The sequence below is a fragment of the Callithrix jacchus genome, chromosome 14 (genome assembly GCF_049354715.1).
Source record: "Callithrix jacchus isolate 240 chromosome 14, calJac240_pri, whole genome shotgun sequence".
Lineage (NCBI taxonomy): Eukaryota > Metazoa > Chordata > Mammalia > Primates > Cebidae > Callithrix > Callithrix jacchus.
This window is the reverse complement of record NC_133515.1, coordinates 66,198,858-66,225,000: the sequence shown is the minus strand read 5'-3', so window position 1 is coordinate 66,225,000 and position 26,143 is coordinate 66,198,858. Positions and strand designations below refer to the sequence as shown.

The following is a 26,143-nucleotide window of genomic DNA, read 5'->3' as shown; positions in this document are numbered from 1 at the left end:
AAGGTCAATGTTTATTATTATATTTTTACCTCTGTGGGGTAGTTTTGGTTTATATTCTGTAAAATAGTTTTTTGGCTACTAAGTTTTATCTGCTTTATTCCCTAAGATACAACATTCTATTCCTTTTCAAGGTTCAACAAAGTTTGGAAAAGATTTCTAAACTGGAACAGGAAAAAGAACATTGGATGTTGGAAGCACAGTTAGCCAAAATCAAGCTAGAGAAAGAAAACCAGCGAATTGCAGATAAGCTGAGGAGTACAAGTAGTGGCCAGTTGGTTGGGCTGGCCCAGGAAAATGCTGCCGTGTCAAATGCTGCTGGCCAGGATGAAGCCACAGCTAAGGCTATGTCAGAGCCCATTCAGAGCACCAGTCTAGTGAGTGTCTTCTTGGTTGCCCTCAGTTTTCTCTTAAATGCTAATTAGTAATGATCTAATGTTCAACGTTAACCATTGTCTTAGTTCATTCAGGCTGCTATATCAAAATACTATAAACTGAGCATCTTGTAAACCACAGAAATTTATTTCTCACAGTTTTTGAGGCTGGGAAGTTCAAGATTAAGGTGCTGGGAGATTCACTGTCTGGTTAGGGTCTGTTTTCTGGTTCATAGACAACAGTCTTTTCATGGTGTTCTCACATGGCAGAAAGGTCAGATGAGCTCCCTGGGGTCTCTTTTGTAAGGGCACTAATCCTATTAGGTTACTTCCCAAATGTCCTACCTCCTAATACCAGCACCTTGGAGGATAGGATTTCAACATGTGATTCTGGGGGTGGGAGGGGACACAAACACCAGGCTACAGTAACCATCTTAATTACACATTAGATCATAACAGGAGTGATCCATATGCATTAGAAAAAAAGCAGGGTAGTAAGCAGGATATCTCATTCAAAAAGTAACCATGAGGGCCGGGCGTGGTGGCTCACGCCTGTAAACCCAGCACTTTGGGACGCCGAGGCAGGTGGATCACGAGGTCAAGAGATCGAGACCATCCTGGTCAACATGGTGAAACCCCATCTCTACTAAAAATACAAAAAATTAGCTGGGCATGGTGGTGCGTGCCTGTAATCCCAGCTACTAAGGAGGCTGAGGCAGGAGAATTGCCTGAACCCAGTGGGGGGAGGTTGCGGTGAGCTGAGATCACGCCATTGCACTCCAGCCTGGGTAACGAGCAAAACTCCGTCTCAAAAAAAAAAACGTAACCATTAAATTTTCTGTGATTTTTACATGAGACTTCCTCATGGTGAGGGCTATGTTCTTGGAAAAGATACAGTAAGTTAAATTTAAGATGATTCTGTTTTTCTATAAAAACATTTATAATATGGGGTTATTATGTTTCTATCAAAGGACCGAACACCTAATGTTTTTAATAGAAATAACCACAGGAGCTGGGCGCAGTGGGTCATGCCTATAATCCCAGCATTTTGGGAGGCTGAGGCGGGTGGATCACGAGGTCAAGAGATCAAGACCATCCTGGTCAACAAGGTGAAACCCTGTCTCTACTAAAAATACAAAAATTAGCTGGGCACGGTGGTGTGCGCCTGTAGTCCCAGCTACTCAGGAGGCTGAGGCAGGAGAATTGCTTGAATCCAGGAGGCGGAGGTTGCGGTGAGCCGAGATCGTGCCATTGCACTCCAGTCTGGGTAACAACAGCGAAACTCCGTCTCAAAAAAAAAGAAAAGAAAAGAAATAACCACAGGAGGCCGTGCCCGGTGGCTCACGCCTATAATCCCAGTACTTTGGGAGGCCACAGCAGGCAGATCACCTGAGGTCAGGAGTTCCAGACCAGCCTGACCAACATGGAGAAAACCCCATCTCTACTAAAAATAAAAAATTAGCCGGTCATGGCGGTGCATACCTGAAATCCCAGCTACTCAGGAGGCTGAGGTGGGAGAATTGCTTGAACCTGCTAGGTAGAGGTTGCAGTGAGCTGAGATCGCGCCTTTGCACTCCAGCCTGGGCAACAAGAGTGAAACTCCGTCTCAAAAAAAGAGAAACAACCACAGGAAGCCGTGAGTGGTGGCTCATGGCTATAACCCCAACACTCTGGGAGACTGAGGTGGGTTAATCACTTGAGCCCAGGAGTTTGAGACCAACCTGGGCAACCTAGTGAGACCCTGTCTCTACCAAAAGTGAAATAAAGCAAAAACAAGTAATATTAATAAAAAAGAAATGACCACAAATACAATTTTTACCCAATTTTATATGATATATTCCTAGAGAGTATAAAGCTTTGTAATATACATATACTATAGAAACCCATCAGGTTGTTTTTTATGAGGCAGAATGTTGGCACATCATCTTGCAACTTTGTATTTCTTGCCTTATTGGTAATTGCAGTGATTTAGAAAGTGAAGAAACATTTCTATTGATGTTATAGAACTTTTTACTTTTAAAAATGTTTTCTAATTATATTGTTCTGCTCACTGTAAAAAATTAGGAAAATGTAGAAAAAGAGAAGTCAGGAAGGAAAAACCCTCGTGATCAAAGGAGTCTTTTAGGTGTATTTTCTTTAACAAGCCTTTTTTTTTTACAAGCTTGAAGAGCTTGAGAGCCACAGTGCTTCTTGAAGATCCTGTCCTAAGGCCTGTGCTTTTCTGCTCACTTTACTCCTGTAGCTCACTGATGCTATTGAAGAGCAAGTCATGGTTCTTCCACCTAATTCAGAGCATACCTGCTAGTTAAATATACAAACCAGATTTTATCTTCAGACCTTATCACATCTTAACAGTGTCAGAATCTTAGATGATTGTGAATTTTCCTAGATATGGTAATGATATTATTATTTACCTTTTAGAGATGGATTTCAATGTACTTAGGGTAGGGTATCAAAATGTCTGCAACTTATGCTCACATGTTTAGAAAAAAATACATCCGCCCAGATCAGTAAAGCAAAATGAGCATACTAATAATTATTGAATCTAGATAGTAGATAAACAGATGTTTACTATACTCTTTACCCCCAACTTTTCTATATGTTTAAAATTTTTTATAATAAAATACAGAGGAGAAAAAAAGAATTACTGTTTGTTCTTGCAGGTATGGGAAAAGAACAAGACTTAAAATTTTTAGAAAAGCAAAAAATAGAAAATAAGAAACATTTAACCGGGTGCGGTAGCTCATGCCTGTAATCCCAGCACTTTGGAAGGCCGAGGCGGGTGGATCACGAGGTCAAGGTATCGAGACCATCCTGGTCAACATGGTGAAACCCCAGCTCTACTAAAAATACAAAAAATTAGCTGGGCATGGTGGCGCATGCCTGTAATCCCAGCTACTCAGGAGGCTGAGGCAGGAGAATTGCCTGAACCCAGGAGGTGGAGGTTGTGGTGAGCTGAGGTCGCACCATTGCACTCCAGCCTGGGTAACAAGAGAGAAACTCCGTCTGAAAAAAAAAAAAAAAAAGAAGAAACATTTAAAAATAAAAACAAAACAAAAACCCCAAAACAACAACAAGAATTAAAATTTTTAGAAAAGCAAAAACGTAATCAACAAATAAAAAGTTCCTAGTTTGGTTGTCCATGAATGTTCATGACCAATGGTCATGTTGACCTTGAATGGTCACCATGCTCAACAGGCCAGTCATGTAGTGGTCACCAAAGGCAAGTCTTTGTCCCAGCCACAAGTCCTGCATGTTGGCTCTAACAGGGCAAGAGGACAGTTTTTACCCCCATATCAATGGTTTAGCCTTAAGCTACAGTACGTAAATGAGGTAATGAGAGGGACATTCAACAAACAAAAGAATTCCAACATCCATCCAAGTGGCATTTGGGATACTGCCCCCATTCACTTGCCTTTAGACTTTTCCTTCAGAGTCTGTCTCAAATGATGGGGTCACACTGTTCATTGTGTCTGATTTCTTCTCCTCCAGCTCCATTGCCTACATTTGTTCCTTCCTTCTTCTTACACTTTCATTAGCAGAGTTGGTGGTGGCCAGACTAGACCAGGGAGTGTGCTGCAGACAATGACATTGTAATTATAATAATCGTGTGGCTGACACTGGTCTCTAAGGACTTTTCCAGAGTATTTGTCAATCAGTCACTCCTCACACAAGATTACAGGTATATCATAACTCCATTTTATAGTTAAGGAAACCAAGGACCAAAGAGATAACTCACATGAAGTCACACACTTGATAAGTGATGGGATGTCTGGTCCCGTGCCCTGCCCTCTTAACCAAGATGGCCTTGTGTCTGATGCATGTCAGAAAACAATTAGATGGCATAAATTCATTTGTTAGCTGGGTGTGGTAGCCTACCCCTGTTGTCCCAGCTACTCCGGAGGCTGAAGCAGGAGGATCTTTTGAGCCCAGGAGTTTGAGGCTGCAGTGAGTTATGATTGGGCCACTGTACCCAGCCTGGACAACAGAGTGAGGCCCTATCTCTAAAAAAACACAAAAATAAAAATTAAATAAACTCATTTGCTTACTGCTTCCCTTACTGAGGTGATAGAATTGATAACACCAGCATATATATATATATATATATATATATATATATATTTTATAAATTAATAAAAATTTTAAGACATGGGATGCTTCATGAATTTTCATGTCATCCTTGAGCAGGGGCCAGGCTAATCTCTGTATTGTTCCAATTTTAGTATATATGCTGCTGAAGCTAGCACAATGCTGATAATATTTGAGTTGTTTATGTCGGTTGCTGAAAGTTTGGGATTATCTTTTTATTTGAACATTTTCAAAGGAAAGCTCTATTCTTACATATGTAAGTGAAAAATATTTCTAGGGACATGAAAAATCTTCAGTACTGAACACTATTGGCCCATAAGTGATAATGACCTTATTTGGGTTTGGTGGCTTTAGAAGCTGCTATTTAAATCAACTAGTTAGTGTAGGGGCGGAAAGGACCCAATACCTTTCCACCTATCATAAAGGTCACAGCCAGCACTCCTGTAACAAAAGACAGATTAACTACCAAAAGCAGATTTCTACCAAAAATAACTTGGAGTCTTGCCTTGCACACAGTGCAATAGAAATAAAAAGAGATTGTGGAGTTTTCTGTTTTCGTTGATGTTTCTACTTTTCAGCCTTTCTTTTTACACCCGCACCCCTTAAGTGACCCTTAAGTGAACTAATTGTGTAGCTGTGTGTGTGTTTGTCTTTGTGTCTTTTCTGTCTTCTTCCTTTTGGGTGTTGGGAGCAAGTTTGTGCCCATTTCAATGTTAATAGATTAACAAAGGAAATTTATCTTACAGGGAGATTACTTTGGTTTGGACGCTTTGAAGCTGAAAAAGTAACCTCAAATGGAAACTTATTTAACTCTTGAAATGTTGCAGAGTTAGAAATGTTTGTTATTTTTAGCCAAATACCTACTTTTATAATTTGAATAGTCAACCACCTATTATATATTATTAAAAAATAGCAATAATCTTAAAGTAAAAGCACAGAACAATACACATTTCCGTTTTTTGCTGGAATTGAAAAGCATTGCTTAAATTAATAGAATTTTTTTTTTTTTTTTTGAGACAGAGTCTCGCTCTGTTACCAGGCATCAGGCTGGAGTGCAGTGGCTTGATCTTGGCTCACTACAACCTCCACCTCCTGGGTTCAAGCAATTCTCCTGCCTCAGCCTCCCAAGTAGCTGGGACTATTAGGCGCGAGCCACCACCCCCAGCTAATTTTTGTATTTTTGGTAGAGATGGGGTTTCACTATCTCCACCGTGTTGGCCAGGCTGGTCTCAATCTCTTGACTTCGTGAAGACTTCGTGATCTGCCTGCCTCGGCCTCCCAAAGTGTTGGGATTACAGGCGTGAGCCACCGTGCCTGGCCAAATTAATAGAATTTTTAAACATATATTTTAAGTATAAAGATGACATTATCAGGCCGGGAATGGTGCTTCACGCCTGTAATCCCAGCACTTTGGGAGGCCGAGGTGGGTGGATCACGAGGTCAGGAGTCAGGGACCAGTCTGGCCTACATAGTGAAACCCTGTCTCAACTAAAAATACAAAAAATTACCCAGGTGTGGTGGTTTGTACCTGTAATCCCAGCTATTTGGGAGGCTGAGACAGGAGAATCAAGTGAATCTGGGAGGTGGAGGTTGCAGTGAACCGAGATCATACCATCGCACTCCAGCCCAGGCGACAGTGCGAGACTTCATCTCAAAAAAAGAAAAAAAAAATCCTGAATAATCAAGCCACTACTGTTAACATTTCTACCCTACTAAATGTCATATATAGTTGAGATTGTACTACATAAAATTTCAAATCTTAGCATAATGTTAAAACATTGGTTGGGCATGGTGTCTCACACCTGTAATCCCAGCACTTTGGGAGGCCAAGGCAGGTGGAACGTGAGGTCAGGAGTTTGAGACCAGCCTGCCAACGTGGTGGAACCTCGTCTCTACTAAAAATGGAAAAATTAACCAGGCGTGGTGATGAGCACCTGTAGACCCAGCTACTCGGGAGGCTGAGGCAGGAGAATCGCTTGCACCTGGGAGGTGGAGGTTGCAGTGAGCTGAGATTGCCCGATTGCAATCCAGCCTAGTGACAGAGTGAGACTCTGTCTCAAAACAAAAACAAACCATAAACATCCTATTATGAGAAACTCAGTATAAACTTATTGATTTCATAGTATGCCATATGTATTTATACCTTAGTTTACCTATGATTGGACATTGGTTATAACTTTCGCTACTTTAAATAACATCTTATTTGTATGTGTAAGATTATTTCTGCATGTTAAATGATTACCTCAGGATGTATTCTCAGGGTTGGAATTACTAGATCAGAAGACATGAATATTTTCAAATTCCTTGATTTTTATTACCAAATTATTATTATTATTTTTGAGACGGAGTTCGCTCTTCTTACCCAGGCTGGAGTGCAATGGCGCGATCTCGGCTCACCGCAACCTCCGCCCACTGGGTTCAGGCAATTCTCCTGCCTCAGCCTCCTGAGTAGCTGGGATTACAGGCACGTACCACCGTGCCCAGCTAATTTTTTTGTAATTTTTAGTAGAGCCGGGGTTTCACCATGTTGACCAGGATGGTCTCGATCGCTTGACCTCGTGATCCACCCGCCTCGGCCTCCCAAAGTGCTGGGATTACAGGCTTGAGCCACCGCGCCCGGCCCTATTATTATTATTTTTGATACAGAGTTTCACTCTTGTTACCTAGGCTGGAGTGCAATGGCGCAATCTCGGCTCACTGCAACCTCCACCTCCTGGGTTCAGGCAATTCTCCTGCCTCAGCCTCCTGAGTAGCTGGGATTACAGGCATGCACCACCATGCCCAGCTAATTTTTTGTATTTTTAGTAGAGACGGGTTTTCACCATGTTGACCGGGATGGTCTCAATCTCTTGACCTTGTGATCCACCCGCCTCGGCCTCCCAAAGTACTGGGATTACAGGTGTGAGCCACCATGCCCAGCCTCCAAATTATTTTTTAAAAGGACTGTATCAGTTTATACTCTTGTTAGTATCATATCAGAAAAATGTTGAAGTAATCTGTGTTAAAAGTTTTCTTTGCATTTATACAATACCATGCTTTTGAAGAACTTGGGGCTGTACCACATTTTCAAATCATAACCTGGGAGTAAGGGGGTGAGGGTGAGCAGGTGTGGATGTTTTCTCACAGTTTAGTTTACAAAATGCAGTCATGGCTGAGCACAGTGGCTCACGCCTGTAATCCCAGCACTTTGGGAGGCTGAGGCAGGTGTATTGCTTGAGGTCAGGAGTTCAAGACTAGCCTGGCCAACATGGTGAAACCCTGTCTCTGAAAAATAAATAAATAAAATAAAATAAAATGCAGTCATATTGGAATATATAAAATTAAATTATTAGAATATTATTGCAAGCAATTTTTAACTAAAAGAGAGTAATTGCTACTTCCACTTCGTTGAGTAGAAAAATTATGGCTCTTCTATTTTAAAAGATCTTATCAAAGACTCTTATAGAGCCAGGTGGGCATAACATTCATTAGTATACATTTAGTTGATACACTCTCAGTGTTCAGAATAATACTCTGGAGGATATTATTTAGACTACATTAAGACTGTTTATTGGGTGTCATCTCTTGTTTACACAATCCATTGACAGTGAGTTTCCAGTAGTTTCCTTGTCATTGTACCCAAGCACATGCAGCACCTCCACCTTGAACAATAACCTGAATTCAGTAATCATGACTATCTGATTAAGTTTGAAATCTTAAACTGTAGAAACAAACTTTAAAAAGATCTAGCTGCAGCCAGGCATTGTGACTTATGCCTGTAATCTCAGAAGGCTGGAGAAGAGGATGACTTGAGCCCAGGAATTCCACGCTGCAGTAAGCTATGATTGCACCAATGTACTGCAGCCTGGGTGACAGAGGGAGACCTTGTGTCTAAAAAAAAATTAGAAAAAAATCTAGCAGGCTGGGCGCAGTGGCTCAAGCCTGTAATCCCAGCACTTTGGGAGTACAAGGTGGGTAGATCACCAGGTTAAGAGATCGAGACCATCCTGGCCAACATGGTGAAACCCCGTCTCTACTAAAAATACAAAAATTAGCTGGGTGTGGTGGTGTGCGCCTGTAGTCCTAGCTACTTGGGAGGCTGAGGCAGGAGAATTGCTTGAACCCGGGAGGTGGAGGTTGCAATGAGCCGAGATTGTGCCACTGCACTCCAGCCTGGCGCCTGGCAACAGAGCGAGACGCTGTCTCAAAAAAAAAAAAGAAAAGAAAAAGAAAAAAATCTAGCAGCATTTTAATGTGTTTAAAATTACATTTTTGTTTTTATTTAAATCTGAAATTTATGCTTAGTGATAACAACATTATATCAAAAGTAGATTTATTTATTCTTTCTCCTTTTGAGTTTTCAACCAGAGTGTTTACTATTTGTATTTTCTGTTTGGAATGTTTAATTACTATGGTCATCGTAATTTACCCCTTCTTGGCTACTGCTTTGGAAATAGATGTAGGAATGTGGCTAAAAGCTGATCTTCTCCTGTCTCCCAGATGATTTGTTGGGTTTCAGTGAGAATGACTAATCAGCCTTTTGATAGAGGATTTAGTGATGACAATTATTGGTTCCTGCCTCATGGCAGAAATAGTAAGTGCAGTTACCTATCTCCATATTCTGTAGTAAAAGACAATCTGAGAATGATCTTCTAGTACTGTACCCTCAATGCTGTGTAAAACCGTGTGAACAGAGAAGAAAAAATATTATGAGTGTATGACCTATTGTGCTTGAAATGTATACTGTGTTCTAAAATATTTTTTTTCTTATGTTCTAGATTGGGACTTTAACCAGGTCATCTGACAGTGAGGTAATATGTGCTTGTCATCACGTTGTTTCTTAGTAAATATGTAGCAGCATGTCTGTCAACGAAGTCCTGCAAAAGCCATCTTGGTCCAATTGTTACTATTTTTTCCTGACACTTCTGTCAAATGTGGAGGCAGTGTTTTCCACCTTCATCGATGGATCCATGTTGCTTTTCTCTGGTTCTGTTTTGACAGTCACCAACAAATTATAGCCTGTTTTTGTAATTGCCTTTTAGAGGGACTTGCCTTGGAAATTTGACACGGTGTGGCTCCTGCTTGGGCCTTCATTTGTTGGCCTTCTACATGAGGCTGAGAGCTGTGTTAGTCCTCCCCAGTAGGCAGCTGGAAAAGCACAGCTTAGCAGGCCTTCTCAGGGCCTTGATGAACAGTCTACCTGGTAGCTCTTTCTTGCCCTCAAAGCAAGTGATCCCAGGTCAGATTTGGCCTGTGATACAGGTTTGCACTTTTGAATTTTGAAATATTCTGAGATGTAACTTTATTTTTTTAAAAACATTTATTTATTTATTTTTTTAGAGACAGAGGCTTATTCTGTCACCCGGGCTGAAGTGCAGTGGTATGATCTTGGCTCACTGCAACTTCTGCTTCCCAGGTTCAAGTGATTCTCCTGCCTGAGCCTCCTAAGTAGCTGGGACTTAGGATGTGTGCCACTGGCCTGCCTAATTTTTGTATTTTTAGTAGAGACAGGGTTTCACCATGTTGGCAGGGCTGGTCTCAAACTCCTGACCTCAAGTGATCCACCTGTATTGGCCTCCCAAAGTGCTGGGATTACAGGTGTGAGCCGCCACACCCGATTGCTATAAGACGTAACTTTATAAAGAACTGTTAAATAAACACTGAAGTCATCCAACTTACCACTGGCAAACCGGTTAATATAGTTCAAGTAAGCTGGTAGATTCTTTGCGTGCTGTATTTATTCTTATAGATAATCATGAACTTCTGCACGTATATTTAAACTAAACAGCGTGTCATTGTTTGAATCATTAGTAGAACTGTCAGTCTGGGACAAAGGCCACAAACTGTGTTCAATATAGAAATAGTTTAATTTATTAGTGTGTTTAAGAGCATTAGCATTGTCTTAAGATAATTTTGGAGAGAACAAGAATGTTTGGATTTTAGTGATTCCAGTTAATATACCCCTTTCCCCTGCCCTCTTCCAATTGGAGGAAGGCATAGGAGTCAGATAGACATTTTGAAAGTCAGGTTTGTGGCTAATAAAGCTGGATGGAGGGGCATGGTTCCAGTGGGCTTCCCAATACTTCAGTTCTGTTCTCTTGAAGCCATAACTTCATTCTGAAATAGAAAGGGTGCTGAACAAAAGAAATTTGGAATATACACTCATCTGATATTTCTGAAGTTTCTTTGAGGGGTAGGAAAAGTGATTCCCCATCAAAGTTCAAGTGAAAATGTCAAAATGTGGCCGGGCACGGTGGCTCACGTCTATAATCTCAGCATTTTGGGAGGCCGAAGCGGGTGGATCACGAGGTCAAGAGATGGAGACCTCCTGGTCAACAAGGTGAAACCCCGTCTCTACTAAAAATACAAAAATTAGTTGGGTATGGTGGTGCACACCTGTAGTCCCAGCTACTTGGGAGGCTGAGGCAGGAGAATTGCTTGAACCCAGAAGGCAGAGGTTGCGGTGAGCCTAGATCGTGCCATTGCACTCCAGTCTGGGTAACAACAACGAAACTCTATCTCAAAAAAAAAAAAAAAGAAAAAAGAAAATGTCAAAATGTTAGGCTGGGCGCGGTGGCTCAAGCCTGTAATCCCAGCACTTTGGGAGGCCGAGGTGGGTAGATCACAAGGGGTCAAGAGATCAAGATCATTCTGGTCAACATGGTGAAACCCCGTCTCTACTAAAAATACAAAAAAAAATTAGCTGGGCATGGTGGTGGGTGCCTGTAATCCCAGCTACTCAGGAGGCTGAGGCAGGAGAATTGCCTGAACCCAGGAGGCGGAGGTTGCAGTGAGCCGAGATCGCGCCTTTGCACTCTAGCCTGGGTAACAAGAGCGAAACTCTGTCTCAAAAAAAAGAAGAAAATGTCAAAATGTTATCTTTTATTTTTTCTAGAAATGGTTCATCTCACTGGCACCTGTGTATGTGTATTTGTGTTCTATTTAGGTTCCAGATGTGGAATCTCGTGAAGACTTAATCAAAAATCACTACATGGCAAGGATAGTGGAACTTACATCTCAGTTGCAGCTGGCTGACAGTAAGTCAGTGCATTTTTATGCTGAGGTGAGTATAGATTTAATTTGATTGGTGGTTTTTTCCCTAACCTTTGTAGGAATTAGGTCACTGCTCTGTTTTCCTGCTATTCACTGTAAGAGAGAAGTCAGTGTCTGTGTGTTCTACATCTGTACATGTCTATAACTTTGGTCAGGGTTCATATTAACTAGTCTATACCCTACCAAAAATCTTTATTTTGATAATATAAGACTGATTTGAGGCCAGGTGCTGTGGCTTATGCCTGTAATCCCAGCACTTTGGGAGGCCGATAAGGTGAATCATTTGATGTCAGGTGACCAGTTTGAGACCAGCCTGGCCAACATGGTAAAACCTGGTCTCTACAAAAAATACAAAAAAAAATTAGCCAGGCATGGTGGCAGGCACCTGTTAACCCAGCTACTCTGGTTGCTGGGGCAGGAAAATTGCTTGAACCTGGGACGTGGAGATTGCAGTGAGCCGAGATTGTGCCATTGCATTCCAACCTGGGTGACAGAGACTTCTTCTCAAGAAAAAGAAAGAAAAAAGAAAAAAGGACTGATTTGTCATTTCCAAGTTCTTACAAAATAGCTGAGAGACTTACAGGTAGCCTTTCCTATGATACATTATATATGCTTTGGAGGATTATTATTAAAGATTACTTGCTTTAGCATCATGGACAGATGGACATTCATAGCTCAAGGAATTTTCATATTGGCAAGTTAAAAAGCAAAATATGCCTCATTTAAAAAAATATTCTTAAATATCTAAATGACAGCTTTGTGGAAATGAACTTCTATAACTGATAAAATGAAAAATCTTAGATTTTAAAACTTTTAAAAGATACAAAATATTAATTTTTGTTTCATTTTCTTCTCTTACCAAATAATTCATTTTTATAACAGAATTAGAAAAGCATGATGTGGGCCAGGTGCAGTGCCTCACACCTATAATCCCAGCACTTTGGGAGGCCGATAAGGTGAATCACTTGATGTCAGGAGTTTGAGACTAGCCTGCCCAACATGGTGAAAATTAGCTGAGTGTGGTGGTGCATGCCTGTAATCCCAGCTACTTGGGAGGCTGAGGCATGAGAATCACTTGAACAAGGGAGGCAGAAGTTGCAGTGAGCCAAGATTGTGCCACTGTACTCTAGTCTAGGCAACAGAGTGTGATGCTGCCTTTTTTTTTTTTTTTTTTTTGGATGGAGTCTTGCTGTGTTGCCCAGGTTGGAGTGCAGTGGTGTGATCTTGGCTCACTACAACCTTTGGCTCTGGGTTCAAGTGACTCTCCCACCTAAGACTCCTGAATAGCTGGGATTACAGGCACCCACCATCACGCCTGGCTAATTTTTGTATTTTTTTTAGAGACGGGGTTTTACCATGTTGGCCAGGCTGGTCTTGAACTCCTAACCTCAGGTGATCTGTGCACCTCAGCCTCCCAAAGTGCTAAGATTACAGGTGCGAGCCATCATGCCCGGCCGAGACTCTGCCTTAAAAAAAAAAAGTTATTGCACTATGCAATAGCATCTATAAAATTATATACAATTCATAGAATTGAGGGGGGGAATGAAGATAGAAAGTAGAGATATCAAAGAGTAGGAAACAAATGGTAAGATAGAATGGATGCTGCTCAACATAAAATAATGCCTTCAAGGTCTCCAATTTAAAACTTTATATTAAAAGGTCCATTTTATAAGGACAATTATAATGCTTAAAGTTGTTTAAAAAAATTGAAAAGGAGGTCAGGCATGGTGGCTCAAGCCTGTAATCCCAGCATTTTGGGAGGCCGAGGAGGGAAGATCACGAGGTCAGGAGTTCAACACCAGCCTGACCAACATGGTAAAACCCCGTCTCTCCTAAAAATACAAAATTAGCCAGGCATGGTGATGGGCTCCTGTAATCCCAGCTACTTGAGAGGCTGAAGCAGGAGAATCCCTTAAACCCAGGAGACGGAGGTTGTGGTGAGCTGAGATTGTGCTATTGCACTCCAGCCAGAGTGAGACTCTGTCTCAAAAAAAAAAAAAAAAAAAAGAAATTGGAAAACAAAGGATAAACCCTTTATTGAGACCTGACTTTTTGATTTTCTCTTATACTAGAGTTGAAGAGGTTGATAGGAGACCAGCTGCTGAAAAGTGAAGAGGTGCTTTGCATCTTTTTCCTGATAAAATAAATCATGTGCTTAGCTCAGTGTTGTTCACAAGCAGCCAGTGCATACATGTTTAAGTTGATGATCAATAGTGACAGCTTGTTGGAATGCAGGAAAAGGGGAGAACAGCAAACTGAATGACTAGCTGTGGAAATGCTGAATCACTAAGCCAGCAGTGCAGCAGGCATGGATCCTCATTGTTTGGTTCCCTGAGTTAGTGTCTCAGATTTGATTGTCCTTTTCATGAGGACCCGTGCCATGCATGCCTCTTTTCCTCTTTGTCAGATTCATTGCTGAGCACAGAGTAGATGTTTGGTTAATAGGAGGCAGTTGATTTGGTTGTCTGAACTGTCCTAAATTTTGTGAGAAATGCAATGAGTAACAGGAATTTTTTTAGGCTGTTTTATTTCCAAGAGATTTAGTTGTTTTAGTAAATGTCTTCTGTGCAATTGTGATTCAAGATTTTTTAAACTATCCTGTTTTTCCTTATCGGTAAACAGGAAGTGGTGACACCCTGCATGACTTTACTGCTCTGAGCACCTCATGTCGACAAAGCATTTGGATGTGTCTCATGTCTCAACAGATCCTCCTTGTCAGTGGTCTTATCAGAAGTTTAGTGAGGCTTTTAATCTTCACGCTTTGAACAATATTTTGAAATAGCATTTTTCTTTTTTTTTGTTTTGATCTACAGTCTCTCTGGATAGAGTAGATAAAGAAAGCAGCCTGTGATCTTTGCAATCCTGGTTCATTTTTTCCCTTGCAGGTAGCATGTAATCCATAGGGTAGGTCTGTAAAGCTTTTATTGCTCCTATAATGTGGTCTCTAATGAAGGACTTAAAACACAAGAAAAGTATCTTAGGATCCATAATGCAGGGTCAGAAGCTCCCAGTAACTTGAAATAATCACTTCTCTTTTTATCTAGTATAAATATAAATGAATCCTAGATAAATGTAGAAAGTTCTTAGGTTTGGCCAGGCGTGGTGACTCATGCCTGTTATCCCAGTATTTCGGGAGGCTGAGGCAGGCAGACCACTTGAGGTCAGGAGATCGAGACCATCCTGGCCAACACAGTGAAACCCTGTCTCTACTAAAAATACAGAATTTAGCTGGGCATGGTGGTGCGTGCCTGTAATCCCAGCTACTTAGGAGGCTGAGACAGGAGAATCACATGAACCTGGGAGTTGGAGGTTGCAGTGAGCCGAGCTCGTGCCACTGCACTCCAGCCTGGGCAACAGAGTGAGACTCCATCTCAAAAAAAGAAAAAAAAGAAAGTTCTTATGTATTATATATAACCATTGGTCATCAGGCTAGAGCACAGAAAAAAAAAGGCATTGATCTTAAGTTGGTAGACTTCTTCACTTACTGAAATGACAAAGGTGGGGCCACTTCTTTCTTATGTGTACTCTAATGTGTGGCACAATGCCTGTAGATATTCAACAGGTTATCTATGGAATGAATCAGTAACTTTGGCTTTGGGAAGTGTTTTTTAACAACCTTTCCTGAAGCAAATTGGGTTTTAGAAAATGCTCCTTCTACTAATAGAATGTTTTCTGATTTTACAGTGCCGAGCACTCTCTAAAAGACTAGCCTTGGCTGAAAAGTCTAAGGAAGCATTGACAGAAGAAATGAAACTTGCCAGTCAGAACATCAGCAGACTTCAGGTGAGTTAAGTGTTACCTAAACGGTTTTAATGTTTTTTCATCAAAAGTTCTTTGAGGCCCGGCGTGGTGGTTCACACCTGTAATCCCAGCTCTTTGGGAGGTTGAGACAGGTGGATCAGGAGGTCAGGAGTTCAAGACCAGCCTGGCCAACATGGTGAAACCCTGTCTCTACTAAAATACAAAAATTAGCCAGGCATGATGGTGGGTGCCTGTAATCCCAGCTACTCAGGAGGCTGAGGCAGGAGAATAGCTTGAACCTGAGAGGCGGAAGTTGCAGTGACCCAATAGCATACCATTGCACTCCAGAGCAAGACTCTGTCTCAAAAAAAAAAAAAAAGAAAGTTATTTGATAGCAAAGCAGCATTTCTTTTCCAAAGGTGTCTGATCTCTAGATATGCTTTTTAAGTAACCACTGTATTTCTAATTGATTTTAAAATAACATCTTGTGGGGCATGGTGGCTCACGCCTGTAATCCCACCACTTTGGGAGGCCAACGCGGGCAGATCACAAGGTCAGGAGATTGAGAACATCCTGGCCAACATGGTGATACCTTGTTTATATTAAAAATATAAAAAATTAGCCAGGCATGGTGGCACATGCCTGTAGTCCCAGGTACTCAGGAGGCTGAGGCAGGAGAATTGCTTGAACCTGGAAGGTGGAAGTTGCAGTGAGCTGAGATCTTGCTACTGCACTCCAGCCTGGGCGACAGAGCAAGACTGACTCTGTCTCAAAAAAAAAAAAGCAAAAATGTGGTCTGTTTGGGCTTGAATATAAAGAATTAAAAACAAGCCGGGTTGCGGTGGCTCAAGCCTGTAATCCCAGCACTTTGGAAGGCCGAGGTGGGTGGATCACGAGGTCAAGAAATCGAGACCATCCTGGTCAACATGGTGAAACCCCATCTCTACTAAAAATACAAAAAATTAGCTGGGCATGGTGGTGCGTGCCTGTAATCCCAGCTACTCAGGAGGCTGAGGCAGGAGAATTGCCTCAACCCAGGAGGCAGAGGTTGTGGTGAGCCAAGATCGTGCCATTGCACTCCAGCCTGGGTAATAAGAGCGAAACTCCGTCTAAAAAAAAAAAATTAAAAACAAAAACAAAAAACATAACATCTTATGTTAGGCAAAAAGTAGTTGTATTGTTTCTCTGACTCGATTCTAATTTTAAATCATTTTATAGTCAGCATTTGCTTAAATAATACAGAATCTTTCTTTCCCCTTCCTTGTACATAACCATCATGGTGGGCTGTAGGCTTGTTCTTTACATATTACTCTGTTTCTTTTCTTTCCTGTTTCATAAAATTGATCTAAACTGAAAGGTGGGGCTATAACATGGTTCTCCTTACTCACTGCCTGGTTTTAAACATTTGTTTTCAGAAAACCTTTATTAATAAATACATGATGATAGGCAAGGAAAAAACACAGCAGTACAGCAACACCCACTTCTTCTTTGCTTCACATTTGTTTATCGAATTAATTAGGCACACAGGATTAGATTTTAGGTGGTGGAAGCTAGCATGAGAGATGGGAAGAGAGATGAAGGGGGCATCTTTCAGTAAAGGTGCTGCCGTGAGGGCTGTAGGTCACTGAGGTGTAGGATGGTGGCTATGTGTCGTAGGCCTCACCTAGGGCTTGGCAAAACCTCAGGGCATTTGGAATGATAATGAGGGCCTATGGCTTTTCTTATAATTTTATACCTGGCATAGAAAGAAAACCTTAAATTTTTATAAAGACATTATGAACATATTTTGAAGGCTGAGAAAAACTTTTTCCCATTTCTTTTAACTTTGATCTGTTGCTAGGCATGTGCCGTAACCTTCATGTTAATTGATCAGATAGACTATCTTGATAGGTTGCTTTTCCAATTAAAAGAAAAATTTTTAAAAATTGATATATAAGAGTTGTACATGTTTTAGGGGGTACATGTGGTGTTTCGATTGTTTTGATACCTGTGTACAATGTGTAATGATCAATTCAGGGCAATTTGGATATCCACTGCCTCAAATGTTTATCTCTATGTTGAGAACATAACAATTCTTCTTTTATGTAGCTATTTTGAAATATACAACAAATTAGTATTAACTGTAATTTCCCTATTCCGCATTTTTCTTTTGTGAATTAACACTTCAGTGGTATGACTAGTGGGGTGTTGATTTTTCTCTTTGCTGTTTAGGATGAACTGACAACTACCAAGAGGAGTTACGAGGATCAGTTAAGTATGATGAGTGACCACCTGTGCAGCATGAATGAGACATTATCCAAACAGAGAGAAGAGATTGACACACTAAAGATGTCCAGTAAGGTATGTGAGTCTCTCTGAAATATAATATTTAACGTATTTTATTGTTATGCATTTCAGGAACAAAAGGACATCAGATTTAAAGTGTTTGTAAGGGCCATGCGCAGTGGCTGAAGCCTGTAATCCCAGCAGTTTCGGAGGCTGAGGCGGCAGGATACCTTGAGGCCAGGAGTTTGAGAGCAGAGTGGGCAACATAGTGATACTTCATCTCTACAAAAAAATGAAAAAATTAGCCAATGAGGGTGTGCGCCCATAGTCCCAGCTACTTGGGAGGATGAGGTGGGAGGATCGCTTAAACCCAGGAGTTTGAGGTTACAGCAAGCTATGATTGTGCCACAACACTCCAGACTGCATGACAGAGTGAGACTCTGTCTCTAAAAAAGGAAAAAAAAGTATCTATAAATAATTTTTCTTACTATCATTTGTCCTTTTTTCCAAAAGTATTATGTGTCTTTGGCTGAGTTAGAAGCTGAGACAGTCTGGCCTCTAGGGCTTTAATAGTGTATCAACTGGTTTTTGGCATTTTTGGTGTTTCTGCTCCTATTGCGTAAGAGTTTGGGAGACTCACGAAGGGCTTTAGGAGGGGGACTGCTCTTTGTTATATAAGACTTAAAATGGTACTGTTGAAGAGTAAACTTTAGAAAATTTGTTCTCATAAATATTCATGTAACCTTGGAATGTCTTACCATTTTAACTAGATTTCCTTTGATTTCATTTCCCATAATCCCTCTGCTTTCCCAGACTGAGATAGTAGATGTTGGGTAATATGTTTAGGCTGAAATGCATATCCACACACTGTGTCTTTATTACTGTAACACTGTATATACTGTTTGCCATGAAAGGTAAACTTCGAGAGGCCAGTTGCTCACTCAGTTGGTGTCATATCGTGTGCTTAGCCCATTTTTGTAATTCAGTATTATACCACCACCAGCTGGGATTTGCCATCTCCAGCCTGCAGTCTTTGAGATCTGCTGCTGCCCCTTTTTAATTCATCAGGTGTTTATTGAGTTCCTGCTGTTTACACTGGGGAGAAATAGAGACGAAGAAACCATGGCTTTATTTTAGCATCTGCTAGTGGTGTAAGGACAGCATTCTGTTCATTTGGGGTCTTCTTGGAAAATATATCACGTTAATGCATTGGCATCTGCATTATATAATATTGTTTATCAATATAGTTTCATGATATTCATTGACTTCTTGCTGCTTTGGAGGGTGTCTCTGATGCTTTTCTGGGCTGTTTCTGTGATGATTGTAACCATCCAATGTGGTTCTCATTATGGTTCTCCAGTTACTTGTGGTTCAGGAAACTTGAGCTTGCGGGTAGGGAGTGGGGGGTGGGGAGCTGGTCCTTTTGAGGAAAACCTCCTTTAACCTTTTAGTTTCTTGATAATCCATATTCCAGCAGAGAGATATCTAACTCACAAATTATATTCTTAGTAGTGGTAGAAAACACACACATTGGCCTGGTGCTGTGGCTCATGCCTGTAATCCAGCTCTTTGGAAGGCTGAGGCAGGTGGATCACTTGAGGTCAGGAGTTCAAGACCAGCCTGGCCAACATGGTGAAACCCTGTCTCTACTAAAAATACAAAAAATTAGCCAGGCTTGGTGGCAGGTACCTGTAATCCCAGCTACTGGGAGGCTGAGGCAGGAGAACTGCTTAAGCCCTGGAGGCAGAGGTTGCAGTGAGCTGAGACTGGGCCACTGCATTCTAGCCTGGTCAATAGAACAAGACTCCATCTCAAAAAAAAAAGAAAAAAAATATTGAGGTGTACAAAGTGAAGATACAGGCTGGGCGCGGTGGCTCACACCTGTAATCCTAATACTTCCTAACACTTTGGGAGGCTGAGGCAGGCAGATCACCTGAGCTCAGGAGTTGAAGACCAGCCTGGGCAACATGGTGAAACCCTTTCTCTACTTTTAAAAAAAAACAAGAGGGAGAAAACACACACATTGAAGAGGTCATGTTTTGGGTTTTCTCATGGTATGTATAATTTATTTTAGTATAGTAGTATGAGAAAGCCTGTATTAGCACCTAACATTTGAAAAGAAGTAGCATAATTTTAGAAAACTTTCCAGTCTCTGGAACTTCAGAGGTATTTGGTTTTGAATTGAGAAAGGTACTTGTTGAGTACAGCAAAGCTCATTGTCCTGAAGGTAATTGGATTGCAGCTACTTCAGAAGTTAGGGAATTTTCTTTTCCTTTTTTTTTTTTTTTTTTGAGACAGAGTCTTGTGCTGTTGCCAGGCTGGAGTACAGTGGAGCAATCTCCACTCGCTGCAACCTCCACCTCCCGGGTTCAAGCAATTCTCCTGCCTCAGCCTCCCGAGTAGCTGGGACTACAGACCTGCGCCACCATGCTCAGCTGATTTTTTATATTTTAGTAGAGATGGGGTTTCACTATGTTGGCCAGGGTGGTATTGATCTCTTGACCTCGTGATCTGCCCGCCTTGGCTTCCCAAAGTGCTGGGATTGCAGGAGTGAGCCACCGTGCCCGGCCTTCTTTTCTTTTCTTTTTTTTTTGAGTTGGAGTTTCAATCTTGTTGCCCAGACTGGAGTGCAATGGCGAAATCTGAGCTCACCACAACCTCTGCCTTTTCAAGCAATTCTTCTGCCTCAGCTTCCCAAGTAGCTGGGATTACAGTCATGCACACCACACCCGGCTAATTTTTTGTATTTTTAGTAGAGACGGTGTTTCTCCATGTTGGTCAGGCTGGTCCGAATTCCTGACCTCAGGTAATCCACCTGCCTCCACCTCCCAAAGTGCTGGGGAGTGCTGGGATTACAGGCTTGAGGTACCACACCCAGCATAAGTTAGGGAATTTTCGTTTTTTTTTTTTTGAGACAGAGTTTCGCTCTTGTTACCCAGGCTGGAGTGCAATGGCACGATCTTGGCTCACCGCAACCTCTGCCTCCTGGGCTCAGGCAATTCTCTTGCCTCAGCCTCCCGAGTAGCTGGGATTACAGGCACGAGCCACCGTGCCCAGCTAATTTTTTGTATTTTAAGTAGAGATGGGGTTTCACCATGTTGACCAGGATGGTCTCGATCTCTTGACCTTGTGATCCACCCGCCTCGGCCTCCCAAAGTGCTGGGATTACAGGCGTGAGCTACCACGCCCGGCCAAGTTAGGGAATTTTCAAGTTTTCTTTGACGTTTTTTTTTCTTCAGATGGAGTCTCGCTCTGTCACAGGCTGGAGTGCAGTTAGTGGCAAGATCTTGGCTCAGTGCACCCTCATCTGCCAGGTTCAAGAGATTTTCCCACCTCTCTAGTAGCTGGGACTACAGGCATTCATCACCACGCCTGGCTAATCTTTTTTTGCACTTTTCCAACAGCATTTCACTATGTTGTCCAGACTGGTCTCAAACTCCCAGGCTCTAGTGATCTGTCTGTTGCAGCCTTCCAAAATGCTGGGATTACAGGCATAAGCTACTGCATCCAGCCTCTTAGAGTTTTTTGATCTATTCCTTAAAATACTTGCCATTAATAAAACTCTAAGAGACCCTTCTTCATTTTGAATTTATATTGTTCATCTTTCTTTGCTCATGCTGTAATCCTGTATTTTGCTTTTCTCCGCTTGTAATTTACATTGCTGTAGCGTCATCTTATGGTTGACATTGTCTCCATTGGATACCAAGTAAACATCCTCAACCATTTGTTTGCTGTGATCTTGCTTTTAGTGTTTGCATTCTGCAAGCATTTCTTCCATGAAGAAAATATATTTATGCCTAAGAGTTAAATACATGAATTTAATTAAAATGTATTCCTAAAAAGTGAGCCTCTCCAGAAAGAAGAAAAATGAGAAAATCCAAATGTCCCTACTTGAGGAAACTGGAAATATGTTATCTTCCCTCTGATTTGTTCTCAGCCAGTATCCAAGCTGACTTTTGACATAATCAGTGCCATTTGGGTGTTAGTTGGCACATATTCAGAGTTATACCTATTAAGACCTTTAAAAGATGTTTAAATAATAACAAGACATGTTTAGGCTAACATTCTTTCATTCAGCTTCTTGAAATCTTAGACTCTCTTGTCTTTGGAACAAAGTGAATTTTTGCAGTTTTGATAAATCCAAGACAGTAGCCTTTTTTTCTTTCTTTATTTCCTGTCCTAGGCCCCCAGAGGGATAGGGTCTGTGGAAGCAGAGAGTGGAGAGAGTTAAAAGTAACAAACTGGGCCGTGCCCGGTGGCTCATGCCTGTAATTCCAGCACTTTGGGAGGCCAAGGCGAGTGGATCACCTGAGGTCAGGAGTTTGAGACCAGCCTGACCAACATAGTGAAACCTTGTCTCTACTAAATACAAAAAATTAGCTGGGCTTGGTGGTGCGCGCCTGTAGTCCCAGCTATTGGGAGGCCTGAGGCAGGAGAATCACTTGAACCTGGGTGGTGGAGGTTTCAGTGAGCTGAGATCACACCATTGCATTCCAGCCTGGACAACAAGAGTGAAACTCTGTCTCAAAAAAAAAAAAAAAAAGTAACAAACTGCTTTGTGATTATTGAATAAAAGTTAACATGAAAGGTCATCAGCTGTTCTCCCTTTTGGAAGCTAAAGTGTTCAAAAGTGAAATACAGCTTTCAGACAGCTTATAGTGTTCAAAAGTGAAATACGACTTTCAGACAGCTTAGTTTATAAACTTTGTTTTTTTTGTTTTGAATGTTTGTGTTCTTATTGTTGATATTTTTCTTTGCACAGGGGAATTCTAAAAAGAACAAGAGTCGATAGTTTTCAAATAGCTGGTTGGCGACTGTTCTTTGCAGAGCTGCTCCTGCTGCACAGAGCCGCAAGGCTGCGACCACGTCCATGCTGGCTGCCTTCAGGAAGCTGAAGTATTGTTGGACCTAGTACACTAGTCAGTGTTGGAAATGGCCTTGAAATATTTAAAACATATTTGTAACCAGTGAGACAAATACAGAAGTTGATGTCAGCAGTAAATGGAAAACAATACATATATCATGGATATTGTAGGTTTCCTTATGCTGTTTTTACTGTGCACTTTTTAAAATTAGGTTTTAATTTCAGTATGTAAGAACAACAAATATTTTGTATACTTTCAAACTCAATTATATGGTAATCGATTTGGTATCTATGGAATAGATATATGTTTCTGGAAAAAAATGCATAAATTGTCAAACTGTCATTACTACTAGTATAGTTGAAAGCATTCTCCAGATTCTTTTTAAAAGATTTGTTCATATTTCTCTCTCTCTCTCTCTCTCTCTCTCTCTCTCCCCTTCTCCCCTTCTCCCCTTTCTCTCTGGTAGGGAGGGAGCCTTGCAAACTTCAGATCCTGTGGGTTTAGTATCATTGTCTTCAGCTCTTCGATACCCTGTGTTAGAATAATAGCTAAAGGAAGTTCATGTCAATAAATTCATACTTATATCACACTTTCAGTCTCTATGAAAATTTGATACAGGAAACTGAACCCTATTAAAGTCAGCCTTTACAAAACATATCATGCCAGTCGACTTAGGTGTAATCCTCTGATTCCTTAAATTGGAATAATTGTACAGTTAATCCTTTAGTAAGGCTCTTGCGTTTTGCCTTGAAAGCTCCTTTAAACCACACTTTAAGCAAAGAGCCTGAGCCCTCTAAGGCTCTCCTTGGCTTATATCATGAACATTTTGTTATATCAGTGTACATCTCAGGAGTGGCTCTGCCAGCACTCTCCACCCCTACTCCCGAGGCCCTAAATACATTACTCCTTTCCGAACTGCTTACAAAGTCTCATTTCACCCCTTTGTCCAGGTCTTCATATTAGCTGAGGGTTTCTGAAACCCCTTCCTCCTTACCACCCCACCCGTGGCCATCTCCCTTGAGACTACTCTAGGCAGTTGCCAGTCACCCTCTAAAATGCTTTATTCTAGAGTTTACCTGAGAGGCCATCACTGGCTTCCCTCTGTGCTCAGCACAAAAGCGAACTCCTTGGCCTCTGCCCTAAGTCCTCAGCTGCCTGCCACACAGAGAGACTCTGGTTGTTAGGCCCAGTCCTCACCACAGTGAAAGCGTTTGGATCCTGAGTTGGGAGATCTCTGGGTTGGTTCAGTCCCATTCTTCGCAGCCCTTCATGTCCCTAGCCCCACTGCCCTTTCTCTTTTCTCTGTCCTGTCCATTGTCCGTTTTCTATTAACTCAGCCAGCTGTTTTCACTGCAGCTGTGATTAGGCCCCCAAACACCACCAGGGAAACATCAAAGAGCCATGCCGGGCCTGGCGCGGTGGCTCACGCCTGTAATCCCAGCAATTCAGGAGGCTGAGGCAGGGGAATCACTTGAGTCCAGGAGTTCAAAACCAGCCTGGCCAACATGGTGAAACCCCATCTCTACTAATACTACAAAAAATTAGCCAGGTGTGGTGGCATGTGTCTTTATTCCCAGCTACTTGGGGGGCTGAGGCAGGAAAATTGCTTGAACCTGGGAGGCAGAGGTTGCAGTGAGCCAAGATCACCTGGGCAACAGAGGAATACTTCATCTCAAAAAAAAAAAAAAAATTTTCAAATGAGAAAAAAAATGTTATTTAATAGGAAGAGAGGGAGTAAATAACCTGGTTGCATAACTCTGGAGGGCACCATTCACATTGTGTTCAATAGAAAACCCAGCAATCCTAGGTTGAAGGGGTAAGAGTCTCCAGGCACAGCTTAAGATACTGATAAATAACATTTGTTTTGTCATACCTTTTGTCACCAGCTGTCCCCAAATTTAGTTGTTACATGCAATACCACTCACTTTGCAAAGCTGATACAACTACTGGATTCTCTATTGCTTTTGGTAAGAAACTAACTCTATCTGTTCAACTAACACAGATTTTCTGTTGTTTTTTTTTTTTTTTTGTAGTCAGGAGACAGAATCTTGTGCTGTCACCCAGGCTGGAGTGAAGTGGTATGATCTCAGCTCTCACTGCAACCTCCACCTCCTGGGTTTAAGGATTCTCATGCTTCAGTCTCCTAAGTAGATGGGATTATAGGCAGGTGCCACCATGCCTGACTGATTTTTTGTATTTTAGTAGAGATGGAGTTTCGCCCTGTTGCCTGGACTGATCTCAAACTCCTGAGCTAAGGCAATCCGCCAGTCCACCCAATTTGGCCTTCCAAAGTGTAGGATTACAGGCATGAGCCACCATGCCCAGATTAACTAACACAGATACTCTTTTTTTTTGAGATGGAGCCTCGCTTTGTCGCCAGACTGGAGTGCAGTGGCATGATCTTGGCACACTGCAACCTCCGCCTCCTGGGTTCAAGCGATTCTACTGTCTCAGCCTCCCAAGTAGCTGGGACTACCGGTGTGCGCCACCGTGCCCAGCTGATTTTTTTTTAATTTTTAATTTTAGTGGAGACAGGTTTCACCATGATGGTCTCTAACTCTTGACCTTCTGATCTGCCCACCTTGGCCCCCCAAAGTGCTGGGATTACAGGTGTGAGCCACCGTGCCCAGCCCACAGATACTTTTTAACAACATGACCACTTTTTAAGTTCGTTACCCTTTGAAACAAAATGAAACAAAACTTATCTACAGGATTTCTAAACAAAATTTTTAAAAAGAATTACAAAGAAGACCCAGTTAGCTAAGAAAACCACCAAAAGAGTTGGAACAAAAGACTCTCACCAAATGGCTATGAATTTAAGCCTTTATAATTCATAAAGAACATATGAATTCAGAGGGAAAAACATGCAGTTTATAGGTTTCTGTAGCATTAACCCTGGAAGTTGCTCTCAGATCTTAAAAGACTTCAAACTCTTCTGTTACTTTTGCATATGAATATAGCAACGTAGTTGGTTGATGACGGCTAAGAAAACATCTGGCAGAGCCATATTAACAAGGGAATAGTTTGTTTTATGACAGAAGAGGAAGCTTCTGTTCTAGGCTAAGAGCCATGTCCTCAGATACCATGGCAATAAATGGAAAGCTGTTGGTAAATGCTTGCCTCTTTGTCTTAAATTTTTAAGCAGTTTAGTAGTTAGCTCCAAATTAGGAAATTAACTGGCAATCAAAGCAGGGAGCAGGAAAACCCATTATAGCTCTTCCAAATCTCTGGAAAAAAGAGGGTTAGAGAACATTAGGATAATTCTTTATAAGAAGAGGAATATGGCAGGTTGTGGTGGCTCATGCCTGTAATTCCAGCACCCTGGGAGGCTGAGGTGGGCGGATTACTTAAGGCTAGGAGTTTGAGACCAGCCTGGGCAACACGGCAAAACCTCACCTCTACTAAAAATAAAATAAAATAAACCCTAGCAGGCTGTGGTGGCATGTGATTGTGGTCCCAGTTACTCAGGAGGCAGAGGTGGGAAAATCACCTGAGACCAGGGAGATCAAGGCTGCAGTGAGCCGAGATTGCACTCCAGCCAACAGAGTGAGATCCTATCTCACACACACACACAAATAGGTTAGAATAATCGACTGGTAGATGGGGAAGCATGTTGGAATCTGTTGGCTTGTTTACAGTTATAGGGGCCTCAAAAAGTATCTCCCCATTTAGAACCTTTGTGCTTGTTTTACCAGTGGCTTTAATTATCTCTCAGCTTGCCCAGGCACGGTGGCTCACGCTTATAATCCCAGCATTTTGGGAGGCTGAGGCGGGTGAATC

At 41.7% G+C, this 26,143-nt stretch overlaps 1 protein-coding gene and 1 non-coding gene across 11 annotated transcripts in view; one reads left to right on the top strand and one right to left on the bottom strand.

The window, feature by feature from the left end:
* The window catches only part of PPP1R21 (protein phosphatase 1 regulatory subunit 21), an 81,000-nt gene extending 58,046 nt beyond the window's left edge, over nucleotides 1-22,954 (top strand). For 7 of the 10 annotated variants that reach the window (XM_002757768.6, XM_078349392.1, XM_035272606.3 and 4 more), the window contains 6 exons: nucleotides 132-374; nucleotides 9,218-9,250; nucleotides 11,386-11,502; nucleotides 15,177-15,275; nucleotides 17,445-17,573; nucleotides 22,261-22,954. In XM_002757768.6, coding sequence (XP_002757814.1) covers nucleotides 132-374; nucleotides 9,218-9,250; nucleotides 11,386-11,502; nucleotides 15,177-15,275; nucleotides 17,445-17,573; nucleotides 22,261-22,290 — 651 coding nt within the window. In that variant the 3' untranslated portion in view covers nucleotides 22,291-22,954. The remainder of the gene's footprint in view (nucleotides 1-131; nucleotides 375-9,217; nucleotides 9,251-11,385; nucleotides 11,503-15,176; nucleotides 15,276-17,444; nucleotides 17,574-22,260) is intronic. The other 3 variants (XM_017964340.4, XM_078349394.1, XM_078349393.1) reach the window with 1 other exon arrangement.
* LOC118147533 (U6 spliceosomal RNA) lies at nucleotides 4,515-4,618 on the bottom strand. Its single transcript, XR_004733986.1, has one exon. It is a non-coding gene; the product is annotated as a U6 spliceosomal RNA (small nuclear RNA).
* Nucleotides 22,955-26,143: the final 3,189 nt, after the last annotated feature.